General features: G+C 49.4%; 1 protein-coding gene across 6 annotated transcripts; it reads right to left on the bottom strand.

Annotated features, from left to right (window-relative positions):
- Nucleotides 1-2,423: 2,423 nt before the first annotated feature.
- On the bottom strand, nucleotides 2,424-10,404 carry FKRP (fukutin related protein). Of its 6 annotated transcripts, none has more exons than XM_023519008.1 (4): nucleotides 9,977-10,404; nucleotides 9,684-9,900; nucleotides 9,234-9,295; nucleotides 2,424-5,386 (listed from the first exon to the last, which is right to left on the bottom strand). In XM_023519008.1, exon 4 carries the CDS (start codon nucleotides 5,346-5,348, stop codon nucleotides 3,861-3,863), a length of 1,488 nt encoding a protein of 495 aa, XP_023374776.1. In that variant the 5' UTR covers nucleotides 5,349-5,386; nucleotides 9,234-9,295; nucleotides 9,684-9,900; nucleotides 9,977-10,404; the 3' UTR covers nucleotides 2,424-3,860. The 6 variants fall into 6 exon arrangements, with proteins under 6 accessions (XP_023374776.1, XP_023374777.1, XP_023374775.1 ...); XM_023519009.1 differs by having other exon boundaries at nucleotides 9,684-9,825; XM_023519007.1 differs by having other exon boundaries at nucleotides 9,684-10,404.
- Between the last annotated feature and the right edge of the window lie 28 nt (nucleotides 10,405-10,432).

The raw sequence follows: 10,432 nt of genomic DNA, 5'->3' as shown, positions 1-10,432 counted from the left end.
CAGAGGGTGGGAGGGAGGTGAAGGATAAAAATTTACATATTGGGTTAGGTTCTGTGGCTCACAGGATTATAAAGTGGGCCAGTAATCCTAGCACTTTGGAAGTCTGAGGCAGGTGGGTCGCCTGAGCTCAGGAGTTCAAGACCAGACTGAACAAGAGAGACACCCAATCTCTATTAAAAATAGAAAAACTAGGTTGGGTGCGGTGGCTCATGTCTATAATTCTAGCATTCTGGGAGGCCAAGGTGGGTGGATTGCCTGAGCTCACAGGTTTGAGACCAGCCTGAGCAAGAGCGAGACCCCATCTCTAAAAATAGCCAGGCACTGTGGTGGGCACCTATAGTCCCAGCTATTTGGGAGGCTGAGGCAAGAGAATTACTTGAGCCCACGAGTCTGAGGTTGCTGTGGGCTATGATGCTATGGCACTCTACCTGGAGTGATAAAGTGAGACTCTGTCTCAAAGAAAAGAAAAACCAGCTGGGTGTTGTGGTAGGTACCTATTGTCCCAGCTACTTCAGAGGCTAAGGCAAGAAGATTGCTTAGAAGGGCGGCACTGTGGCTCAAGGAGTAGGGCGCCAGCCCCATATGCTGGAGGTGGCAGGTTCTAACCCAGCCCCAGCCAAAAACTGCAAAAAAATTAAAAAAAAAAAAAAACAAAATAAAAATTGTTCTTTAAAAAAAAAAAGAAGAAGAAGATTGCTTAGAGCCTGAGAATTTGAGGTTGCTGTGAGATATGGTGCCATGGTACTTTACCTAGGGTGACAGAGTAAGACTCTGTCTCAAAAAAAAAAAAATTTACATAGTGAATACAATGAACACTGACCTGGTGGCCAACATGCAGAATGCCCCTACTTTAGCATTATACAGTGTATCCAGGTAACAAACATTTGTACCCCCTTGAAATTTTGAAATAATAAAAAAGGAAAGAAATCACACCTATAATTTTTAAGTAATGGCTGGGTGTGGTAGATCTTGCCTGTAATCCCAGAATTTTGAGAAGCCAAGGCTGGAAGATCCTTTGAGGCCTGAAGTTGAAGACCAGTCTGGACAACATGAGACTTTGTCTCTACAAAAAATAGTTAGGCAGGCATGGTGGCTCACGCCTGCAGTCCCAGCTACTCAGGAAGCTGAGGCAGGATGATTGCTTGAGCCCAGGAGTTTGAGGCTACAGTGAACTGTGATCATGCCACTCTAGTTGGGGTGATAGAGTAAGACCCTGTCTAAAACGCCAAAATGATTTCTAAATAAAACAAAATCATTACAACAATTTGAGAATGAATTGAGTTTAAATATACATTCTTGGTGAACAATCTAAAGAAATGTATATATAGGTAAAATCACTTGGATTAAAGAATAAAAGTAGTATTTTATAATTTGATGCATATACATATTAATTTATATTATCATACCAGTTACAAAATGTTTTGAATAACATCTTTCCTGCATGACTGTCTAATAGGACATTTGGGAACAGTATGAGACAGGACTCACTTTACCATGTAGCGGTGCTGTCACATTAAGAATAACAGTCCTGGGCCACGCCTCTTATGTGCCAAGAGCACTGTCTGGTCATGGTGATAACCCAAACCATCCCCATATACTTCCCAGAAGGCTCTCCAGGAACCCAACAGTCTCTTTGTCAACCCTTTGCAGGTTGGGTGGTTAAAAGCAGAGGCTGGGTTATAAGAAATCAGCCCTTGAGTATCTGAGCCTTAGGAGATTAGTTTCTCTTGCTAATCTATGAAGCCTCCTCCTCTAAGAAGTGTACAGTCTGCAGTAGTACCAATCTCCTGCCTTATCGGTTCAGAGCAACTTGCCTAAGATCATAAAGAAAGAGGCCAAGCCAGGATTCAAACCCGGCCTGTCTCTCAATCCCTTTACTGTGAATGCGCTCCTGTGGGATAACCAATCTTATTGCCCCGGTGTCCCAGATGCAAAGCAGAGGTTCACAGGCCTCGAGTTCAGACTGGGAGGACCTGGCAGTACTAAGGTTTGAACCCAGTATTCTCTCGCTTCAGAGCCTATAGGTGTTTTTAACCTGTAGTCTTCAAAACCCGACTCACACATCCAGGGATGTGTGTGGAAAATGTTATTGTGATGAGGTGAGAAAGCATAAAAATATCTATTTGTATTTACTATTTTATTTTATTTTATTTTATTTTTTCTGAGACAGAGCCTTAAGCTGTCCCCCTGGGCAGAGTGCTGTGGCATCACAGCTCACAGCAATCTCCAACTACTGGGCTCAAGTGAGTCTACTGCCTCAGCCTCCCAAGTAGCTGGGACCACAGGCGCCTGCCACAACGCCTGGCTATTTTTTGGTTGCAGCCATCATTGTTGTTTGGCGGGCCCGGGCTGGATTTGAACCCGCCACCTTAGGTGTATGTGGCTGGGGCCTTAGCCACTGGAGCCACAGGCGCCGAGCCGTATTTACTATTTTTAAATGGAATAATTTAAGCGTTATTACCAACATACATACTGACAGTAGTTCCAATACATCATTTATATTAAATAAATAAATATATACATATTGGGAGTACATCTCCAAATACTATTTACTCTTAAGAGCATAGTCAAAAAAGAAAGGCTGCCAATGCTTCTGCCTGCTAAGTAGCATGGCCTCCCCATTCCCGTCCTGGGAACCATCAGTAGAGAGGGCGATGGTAGGTAAGTCCAGTGTGGGCTTAGAGCCTGACCACCTGGGTTCAAGTCCCCAATCTGCTACTTCCTAAGCTGTCTGACCTTAGGCAAGTGACTTCATCATCTGGCCTCAGTTTCTTCATCTGTAAAATGGAAATGATAGCAGCTGTCACTTCAGAGAGTTGAGGTGAGGGACAAATCAGTTAACACATGTGAAATACTGAGAATGATGCCTGGTACCCAGGTAAGTGCTAAGGGAATATGAACTATAGTTATTATCGTTTACCCTGCTGTGCGAGTTAAGACACAGGCGCAGAGAACTGAAATAATGAGGTAATAACAATGAGTGGAGCTGGGATCGCCAGCCCCATTAGTGACCATAGCTGCACCTGGAAGAGGAGCCTGTTTTCTCCTCTGCAAGGTGAGTTAATAGCAGCATGCACCTCACAGAGCTCTCTCAGGAGGGAAAGAGGTCTTCTGGAAGAAGAAGAGATAGTCATCTCTGTCCCAACTTCACACAGGGATTGACTTAAGAGAAAAGTCCAAAAGGCTCAAGAACAGTTGAGGCTGTGCTTTATCAGGAGTGGGTCAGACATGCCCTCTAGTGGTGGAAGCCACCTCAGCAGCCACAGGCCCTGGAAGCTTATTCTGTGACACCCAGGGCACTCACGGAATGCTGGGAGTAACAGAAGCACAGAGAAACTGTGACACCGCCCCAGGCCCACCTAACTAGTAAGGGCTAAGTAGAGCCAGGATATGAATCTCACCAGTCTGGCCCCAGAGCTTACACTCTTTTTTCGCAAAAACTCCAACTTAGCTTCCCAGCACAGGGCTCTTGGAGTCTTGGGCAGGGCTCCCTTCTTTGAGGTCTAGGACTAAAGAGGGGCCTTGCAGGAGGCTTGGCATCTCTGGCTCCATCCATCAAATGCTAGTGGCTCCTTTGATGATCAGGATGCTCCTGATGCTCTCACACACATCCATGGTTCCCGATGAACAGGAACATTTGAGAATCTCTGGATAAAGCTTCCTTCCCATCTTTGGCTGGGTTCTCTCCTGCCAAAGCCAGGCTTCCATCCTGCTTTCCCTCTAGTTTCTTTCTTGGTCAGTTTCCCCCTCTCCCTCTCCACCACATACTCCTCACGTCCACACTAAGCTTCTCCACATCCAGATAGACTGCCCCCAAACAACGGAATGTTCCCTGGACTCCAGGTGAGGGGAATAGGGTTTCAGCCGCTGCCTGTCAAACTCAGGAGTGCTGGGTTGGGATACTCCGGGTTCTCTATGACCCCAGGGCCGAACTTGAGCTCCAGGAAACGGCGGTAGTTATTAGGTGCTTGTGCCATGAAGCCAGCAAAGGGCAGAGGCACCAGAGGCTGCAAGAAGTGCTCAGGGAACTCGACATCCTGCCGGTGGTCTAGCCATGTGTCCTTGGTCATGACTCCATTGCGGGGGTAGAAAGGCCACAGGTCCACGTGTAGGTGGTTGCTCTCACTGTACTGCACGCGGAAAAAGTCACCCTCCACGGCCTTCTCCCACACGAAGCCCCGCTCATCCACCACAGAACCGGCCTCAGCTCCCCGGAGTTGCTCGCAGTTACCCACGTCCTCCAAGTAGATGCCCAGGTCAACATCGTAGTCCCATGGGATGATATCCCCATGGCGGGCCGCCCCCAGCAGCGAACCGCCCTCCAGCCAGTAGCGCACACCTGCGGCCTCCAGCACCCCCACCACGTATCGCGCAGTCTCCCGCAGTGCACGCAGGCAGCAGGGGGGTGTCCAGCGCTCTTCGTACAGATAGGCCGGTGTGTCACCCACCACTGTGCCAAAGCACCTCGTGGTCTCCTTGGTGCAGCCGAACCACTCAAGTCGCCCGCCCTCCCAGCTCACCAGGCGGATGCCCAGCGAGTGTAGCAGTGCTGCCCGCCGAGTGCGCCCCTCCCGTTCCGCCTTCCAGCGCGCATGGGCTGTGGCCAGCGGGGGCTGACTTGCCGCAGCAAAGGGCAAGTCCAGCAGCTGCACCACCCAGCCACGAAGGGCAGTCTGCAGGAAAAGGCTAGTGCTCACAGGCCGGGCCAGTGGTGCTGACAGGTTGAAGAGGTCACGTGAGCGAAGGAGCACCACAGCATCCCCGTCCAGGGCATCACAGCGGGGAGCAGTGGGTGCTTGACCATAGCGGGCGGTCCATTCTCGAAGGCTAATGTTCAGGGCCAGGCACCGGGCAGGGTTGGCTGTGGCCACGGGAGCAGCCACCAGACGTGCACTTCCCGCTCGGAGCACCTCTGCCATGCGCTCTAGCTGGCCCAGTGCGTCAGCTCGAGCCCCATCAGGCACCAAGGCCACGAACTCGGTGGCCACGTAGGTCTCTGGTCGAGATGCTGCAGCAGGCCGGTCCAGGGCAGGCTGGAGAAGCGCCAGGCGAACATTGGGAATGCGAGGCAGGGCCAGAGGCGGGTAGGGGAGCGTGTCGGCCACTACCACCACGGGCTGGGTGGGGTCCTGCTGTAGGAAGGAGTCCACCAGTTCTGGCACTGCGTTGTCAAATGCTTCAAACTCCCGCACTACGACGGTTACACGAGGCCCAGAAGCAGATGCACGACGAGGGCCTCGGGCCCGGGAGTTCCTAGGCTGGTGCTGCAGCCACGAGACATAGAAGAAGACCAGGAGATTGAGTGTGATGGCGGCTGCCAGAGCAGCCTGGCAGCGAGTGAGCCGCATGGGGCCGAGCTCAGGCCCTAGCTGGGCCTCCAAGCATCCTGGGGAGGGGAAATGGAAGGAGAGCTGGAGTTGGGTATCAGAATGGCCTTGCTCCCCCAACTCAGCCTTGCCCTGCTTCTCCAGCTCTTTCTCGGTGCTCTTTCTTTTCCCTATTTGGTTTCAGCTCTGACATCCACTCCTCCAGGAAGCCTTCCCTGACTTCCCAGGCTGGGTCATGCATCCCCCTCTGGGCTGCTTTAACTCCCTGGGTCCCCCAAATACATCCTGATCACCCAAAGTCATTGAGAGAGGGAGGGTCACTAGGTTGTGATACTCACGAGGGCAAGACCTGAGCCTGGGCTCGGTGCCTGTAGGTCAGTGGCTAGGGTGCTAGCCACATACATCAGAGCTGGCCTGTTCAAATCCAGCCAGGGCCTGCCAAACAACAATGACAACAACAACAACAACAACAACAAAATAGCCAGGCATTAAGACAGGCCCCTGTAGTCCCAGCTACTTAGGAGGCTGAGGCAAGAGAATTGCTTAAGCCCAAGAGTCTGAGGTTGCTGTGAACTGTGATGCCACAGCATTATACCCAGGGCGATAGCTTGAGACTGTCTCCTGTGGCTCAATGGGTAGGGCACCGGCCCCATATACCAAGGGTGGCAGGTTCAAACCCAGCCTGGGCCAAACTGCAACCCCCAGCTGGGCATTCTGGCAGGCACCCGTAGTCCCAGCTACTCAGGAGGCTGGGGCAAAAGAATCGCCTAGGCCCAGGACTTGGAGGTTGCTATGAGCTGTGTGACACCACAGCACTCTACTGAGGGCGATAAAGTGAGATTCTGTCTCTACAAAAAAAAAAAAAAAAAAAAGACCTGAGCCTGTCTCTTGTCACTTGTTGGCTCAACACCCACAGAGCTAGATGCACATTAGGTGCTCTACAAGTTTTTTCAATTGAATCACCTTCCTGTCCACGTTCTTACCCCCATCCTTCTCTGTCGGCTTCTCATTCAGATTCCAATTCATCCCCAAGCTCAACTTTCAACTTCCACCATACTCTCCTCCAGAAAGACCCCCCTGAATTCTCCCTTCCTTCCCTCCCTCCAGGGAAGGAGCTCCAGGTGAGGCTGATGCTGCAGCACCCAAGCTTTACTCCCAAGCCTCTCCCCTTCTGTCTGTTCCTGACCTCCTCAAATCCTGTGCTATCTGGTCATCTCCCTAATGGTCAGCTAGATCATTTTGGTTTGTAAGAAAGGCCAGAAATATTTTGATTGTTTTTAAATCAGAATTATCCGCCCTCCCTTTTTTGGAGACAGGGCCTAACTCTGTCACTTAGGCTAGTGTGCAGTGGTGTGATCATAGTTTGCTATAGCCTTCAACTCCCAGGCTCAAACGATTCTCCTGCCTCAGTGCCTCCTGAGTAGCTGGGACTATAGGGGTGCATCACAATGCCTGGCTAACTTTATTATTTTGTTTAAACACTGGCTAACTTTACCATTTTTTTATAGAGATGGAGTCTCACTATTGTCCAGGCTGGCCAATTTTTAAATGTTGGCCATTAATTAATTTCTATTTTTTTAATGGAGTAGGTCAAACTCATAGAAACAGGAAGTAGGATAGTAGGTGCCAGGGGTTGTAGGGAGGGAGAGTGAGGAGTTGTGTGATGGGTACAGAACTTCAGTTTTGCAAGATGAATAAGTTTGGAGATTTGTTTGCATAATATCATGAATATACCTAACTCTACTGAACTGTGTACTTAAAAATAGTTAAGATGGTACATATTATACATGTATTTTGTTACAATCAAAACTATTTTTATAAAAAAGTGCGATGGGTCACATCTAGATACTGCCAAGCTTAGGACATACTGCTCCTTCTTCATTCATTGTCCAAACTCCCAAGTAAGCCCCAGATAGTGCTGTCTCTGTGTCTCCATCACAGACTTTGAAGATTTGGCTGTTCTCCAGCACAGGTGGTTCTGGGCAGGTACTCAAAAAAGTTTCCCCATAGAAGACTTTTATAGGTTTCTGCCCTTTTCAGAGAAAGGACATTCCACTAATCTTCCTATGTCCTAAATACTTCTGACCCTACCTCCCCATTTCCACAGCTCTTCCGTCAACCTAGGTCTATCCAGGATCCCACCCAACTTCCCTCTCATCTCCAGCCCAAGTCCCCCTCTTCATGGTAGCCAGAAGAGTCTTCCTAAAGCACAAATATGACTTTTCCTTTCCTTGCTCAGAATTTGCCATGCCTCCCCAGTGCCTGAAGAAAAGTTTAAATTTTTTATAACGTCCCACCACTCCAGCCCATCTCTTGCCATGCCTTCCTCTAACATTATGCCTAAGTTACCCTGAACTTCTTCTCAAACAGGTCTTATTTCTAAGTGCTTGCATTCTGTTCCTTCTGTCTAGAAGAGTCACCTATCAAAGGCTGCTTCTCCCCATACTGCTTCTCCTGAAGAATGCCTACTTATGCTTGAAGTCTCAGCTCAGATGCCCCTTTCTCCAGGAAGCCCTTCCTGCACCCCCAGCAGGGGAAGGTACTCCCTCTAGGCTCCCCAGCCCTACCCATTTTGGTTCATCAGAAGGGGATGGATGTGTCTGCCCTGCACAATGTACTTGGGGCCCTACCCTGGTCATCTTGAGCACAAGTGGGTTTGATGACCAGATGAGGAGATGCCACCTGCTGATGAGGATGTGAGGGCGACTGAGAAGGAGAAAGGAATCATTTAGTATGCTGACAAGGTTGGTTAGGGCCTCAAAGTGAACCCTAGGGGCTACAAAACCCTAGGCTGGGGCAAGGTGGATGAAATGATTTTGTTCTATACTTTTCTGAATTGGGAGGATAATAATACCAACAATTCTATCAGCTCACCTTGTGCCAGCTCCTATTCTAAACAATTTGGGTATTTTCACTTATTCAACCCTTATGTTATGATCACAATTAAAGATGAGGAAACTGGGCAGCGCCTGTGGCTCAGTGAGTAGGGCACCAGCCCCATATACCAAGGGTGGCGGTTTTGAACCCAGCCCCAGCCAAACTGCAGCAAAAAATAGCCAGGTGCTGTGGCTAGCTCCCGTAGTTCCAGCTGCTTGGGAGGCTGAGACAAGAGAATCACTTAAGCCCAAGAGCTGGAGGTTGCTGTGAGCTGTGACACCATAGCACTCTACCGAGGGCGAGAAAGTGAGACTTTATCTCTAAAAAAATAAATAAATAAAGATGAGGAAACTGAGGCACAGAGAAGTGAAGTAAATCGCTCAAGGTCACATAACTGAGAGATGGAGGACCCAGGATTTGATCCAAGAAGCTGGCTCTACAGTTGTGCTTTAAATCAATAAACTCTGCTGTCTCCCTCGGGTCCAGTAGGAAGGCCCAACTCTCAAGACAATCTTTGGTGAGCCTTCCCCAACCCTAACCTGACAGGTGCTTTCAAAGCTAAATATAATAAATAAATCTATTAATTCAACTCATTAACTCCACAAACATATTTATCAAGTGTTCTCTGTGACAGACCCTGTGTTCTAAGGACACAGGATGAACAAGGTAGTCATTGTGTTGGCCCACCAGAAAACAAAAAACAAAAAACAAACAACAAACAAAAGGACATAAAGGAGCAACTTACAGGTAGGGCAAGAAACCAGCAGGGGACATGAGAGCAAAACAGGGACTTGCCTTAGAAGAGGTGGTCAGGGAAGGAGAGAACAGTTAAGCTGAACCCTTATTAGTCTCTCTGTTCCCCACAAAACATTGTAAGTGAATCCAGATTCTCTTCAGGCCTGAGCCTCAGGCCCTGCATCTGGAGAATGGGAATATGATGGGTAGAAAAAATGAAATGTGAGAAATCCTTTGGGAATGAAGAAAGGGCAGTTTCCAAATGAGTGCTAGTGACATCGAGGGACTTCTTACCTCCTGGGTTGTAGGCTGGGGGAGATCCAGAAGGGTAGTTTCAGCCCATATCAGCTGCACTGCTGAGGAAAGGAGAGTCAGAAGACCCCAAATCAGCCAATACAGCATAAGAGAACACAATTTCATCTTACCCACAAAAGTAGTTACTAGAAGGTCAGGGAATCTTTTCTTTTGAAGTTCCATAAGCTTGAGCCCCACTTGGGGAGGTTTGGGTGGGAGGGAGTCAGTTATCCTAGCAATCTATAACCATCCCTTTCTCATGAATGTATTCAGAAAAGGTAGGGCTAGAAGTGACAGAACCTGTTACCATGACAACCCCTCCCTAGATACACTCCACCCTGACAGACAAGCTTCAAACATCCCACACTTTGACCAGCCTGGCTCCTAGGGTCACTGGAAAAAGGGGTATGTGGTTGCCCTGTTACCATAGTAACTAAAGCTGAGCCTTGCCTGTTTTTCACTTTCCTGAGGATGGTCCAGGCCCAGTAACCATAGCAACTGTGCCTCAGCAGAGCAGCTCCTCCTCTGAATTAAAACACCTGGTTGATTTGGTCCATAGATGATGGTTACCATGGTAATGCCAGCAGGGTGGCTATGGGGGGAGGGGTTGGGGAAGAGGTGTGTTTCTCTTGGAGATCAGTGTCCTTGGGACTGGGGTCCTTTCTACCTGAGTGCCAAGTGGGAAGGGTTGTCACAGTACTGCTGAGGGCAAAAGCAGAAGGAGCACTAGAAACTGAGGTTACCTTAGCAACCTTCTCTTGATGTGGAGTCCAGAGAGGTTTGGGGCTCCACAACCACAAGGGTGAAGGGAGGGGAGACTCGGGGGCTCCAGGCTGGGGAAGGGTTACCATGACAGCTGACCTAGCCAGGAATCAGAAAGGATGGGGTCAATGTTGAAACTGTCCCTGGTGGTTGCCCTTTCTCTCAAAGAGGGCCAGTGATTGTCTAGGAGAGTTGTACTTGGGTCTGAAACGGGTAACATTCTGTTTGGGGGAGAAGTGGGAGAAGGAGGGCAAAAGTCTTACTTTCCCTAGGGTTAGTCCCTGGGGACTGGGTCTCCCATGCTTACTTCGGGGCACACGGCCCCGCTCCGCCTCTGTCCGCCCCTCCGGCAGGCAAGCACGTATTCCGGATAGACCCGGGTGGGTAAGGCTCTAGCCCAGGCTAGTGCTCGCCGCCGTACCCCCCCAGTACCCCCC

The sequence above is a fragment of the Otolemur garnettii genome, unplaced genomic scaffold (genome assembly GCF_000181295.1).
Source record: "Otolemur garnettii isolate 467f Iridium unplaced genomic scaffold, OtoGar3 scaffold00152, whole genome shotgun sequence".
NCBI classification, from domain to species: Eukaryota; Metazoa; Chordata; class Mammalia; order Primates; family Galagidae; genus Otolemur; species Otolemur garnettii.
This window is presented reverse-complemented; position numbering and strand designations above follow the sequence as displayed.

Excerpts from the sequence above, each read along its gene's own strand:
- FKRP (XM_023519007.1), bottom strand. The coding sequence starts at position 5,348 with ATGCGGCTCACTCGCTGCCAGGCTGCTCTGGCAGCCGCCATCACACTC.